We start from the raw sequence: 2,682 nt of genomic DNA, 5'->3' as shown, positions 1-2,682 counted from the left end.
CAATTTTTTGCTGTAACAAAAAAATACCCAGAAATGATCTAGAATTCAAACAAAATATTTAGCCGAGTAACAATAATATTTATGCAAACTAGGGAAATAAAACATTTTATAAAACAACCTAATATGCATTGATTAGTTGATTATTTGCTAATAATAATAATAATAATAATAATAATAATAATAATAATAATAATAATAAAGTTGGAAGGGACCTTGGAAGTCATCAAGTCCAACCCCTGCTCAGGCAGGTAACCCTATACCATTTCGGACAAATGGCTGTCCAGTTTCTTCTTAAAAACTTCCAATGTTGGAGCATTAACCGCTTCTGGAGGCAGGTTGTTCCACTGGTTAACTGTTCTCACTGTCAGGAATTTTCTCCTTAGTTCTAGGTTGCTTCTCTCCTTGATTAGTTTCCATCCGTTGCTTCTTGTCCTGCCTTCAGGTGCTTTGGAAAATAGCTTGACTCCCTCTTCTTTGTGGCAGCCCCTGAGATATTGGAACACTGCTATCATGTCCCCCCTCGTCCTTCTCTTCATTAAATTAGACATACCCAATTCCAGCAGCTATTCCTTATATGCTTTAGCCTCCAGTCCCCTAATCATCTTTGTTGCTCTTCTCTGTACTCTTTCTAGAGTCTCAACATCTTTTTTACATCGTGGTGACCAAAACTGGATGCAGTATTCCAAGTGTGGCCTTACCAAGGCATTGTAGAATGATATTAATACTTTGCGTGATCTTGATTCTATCCCTCTGTTAATGCAGAGGGCCTAATCTCCATTGGGCCTCCAAGCCATGGAAATTTTACAGACTTGTGTTTTAGCAACTGCAAAAGGATCTTGCTTCTAATTCTGCAAATAGCATGTAACCATCATGACTGATAATCATTAATCATTTTATCCCTTATAATTTGCTCAATGTTAATTAACTCATGCATTTGTTAGATTGCATGTTAAGTAATTCTCATCTTTCTAGAATGTCCTGTAAGACCCTACCTCAAATTTACAACCTAATCACTATTGTAAAATGAAATCCAGAAAGCATTTTATGTCTATGCATTTTCAACATCTCAATAATACATATATTCAAGCGTGCATAAATTTCATGTATGAAATATACTTCTTTGCGATTTGTCCCTGAACTCATATTTCAGAGGTAAATAAGTAGTAGGTGAGAAGATATGTTGAATAGGGACAGTTTTGTGAATATTTATGTATCTGAAAATCTTATCATTTTTTCCTCTAAGTGAAATGTTTATCCTACAATAAATATTTTTCAAATTAATATTTTCAGGCTAATTTTCGAAAATGTATGGACCTTATTCATCACCGTTCAGTTGAAAAACTAATAAAGATGCTAGACCGAGGACTTGATCCTAACTATCATGACTTAGAAAGTGGAGGTATGAAGTAAACCAAGCTGTTAGTAAGAAATTTATTTAATTAAAAATGAAAAATGTTAAATGCATAAACTGTTGAAAATGCATAATAAACCCTATTAGTCAATTTCTAGACAGTTTGTTTTTATTCTTGTCTACTCTAGAAACCCCACTAACTCTGGCAGCTCAACTTAGCAATACTGCAGAAGTAATCAAAGCACTGAAAAATGGAGGAGCTCACTTAGATTTTAGAGCCAAAGATGGAATGACAGCATTACATAAAGCAGCTAGAGCCAAGAATCAACTGACCCTAAAGGTAAATTGAACAAGGCATATTGTTTAATAAAAGAAATATAAGTCAAAAGTTCTGTACTAATTTCTAGTGTGCTTAATGGGTTTTTAAATCTAGATTTGCTCAAAGGTTTCTATCTTTGGCTTTTGGCTTTCAAGACTTATTTTCAGAGAAGAATTCATTTGGTAGAAAGGAAAAGGATGTGGAAACTTTACTTTGTTAATTGTCATACAGTGTAATATTTGTCTTTAGGAAAATGGAATAGTTCAAAGGTTATTAATCAAAGTGGTTTCAATCAAATATGTTTCTCCTGCTTTTCCTTTACTAATCACTAATTTTGCTTTGTAAATTTGAAAGCATACAGATTATGCTTGTAATACAAGCACAGATTCTAAATTCAGTCTCCTGAATTATTAGAAATTGCAATATTAACCCTATAAATTTTGTAGTGACAAAAACATGCAAAAGGTGAGAAAGGAAAAAATGCATGAATTATCCCCTTTGTCTGTATTGTAAATTTGGAAATCAGATTTTCTAAGTAAAATGTACTTCCCAGCAGCTTCCCCACATTGAGGGGGGGGGGAATGAAAGAAAATTGGACCAATAAAAGCAGTGTTCTGATGGCATGATTCAAGTCTGTCCCTTTTCTAGGTACCTCATGATGTCTCTTGACTTTCTGAAAAAAACGGTGTTGGCTTTCAAGATTCTGCAGACATTACTGGGACTTACTATTATAGTCTGATATTTTTTTTAATCCCAAAGACAAGCTAGCAAAAGTCATCTGGGCTTAATACAATGTATTTCCAAGTAAATAGGCATGCTATACTACTCATACCTTTGTGTATTTAACAATCAGAAACATACTTGCTTTGCAGAGCACATAAACATATAATGTGGTTTGTTTACCTTTTCTTAGTGTAATGTGTGAATCCAGAAAATTATGGTTTGCAAACCATAATTTGTGGATTAGTATTATTTATAAAACCGTCATTCTGTTTAGTCAACAAATAATTGC

The 2,682-nt window shown here is 33.6% G+C and overlaps 1 protein-coding gene across 1 annotated transcript in view; it reads left to right on the top strand.

Annotated features, from left to right (window-relative positions):
- The window catches only part of LOC107287500 (SH3 and multiple ankyrin repeat domains protein 3-like), a 41,371-nt gene that overhangs the window by 10,790 nt on the left and 27,899 nt on the right, over positions 1–2,682 (top strand). The window contains exons 4-5 of the mRNA XM_029284151.1: positions 1,291–1,399; positions 1,540–1,691. Of these exons, the coding sequence (XP_029139984.1) occupies positions 1,291–1,399; positions 1,540–1,691 (261 nt within the window). The remainder of the gene's footprint in view (positions 1–1,290; positions 1,400–1,539; positions 1,692–2,682) is intronic.

Source organism: Protobothrops mucrosquamatus, unplaced genomic scaffold (genome assembly GCF_001527695.2).
Source record: "Protobothrops mucrosquamatus isolate PMUCROS unplaced genomic scaffold, P.Mucros_1.0 scaffold394, whole genome shotgun sequence".
NCBI classification, from domain to species: Eukaryota; Metazoa; Chordata; class Lepidosauria; order Squamata; family Viperidae; genus Protobothrops; species Protobothrops mucrosquamatus.
Note: the sequence above shows the minus strand (reverse complement) of the source record. Positions and strands in the feature narration are given on the sequence as shown.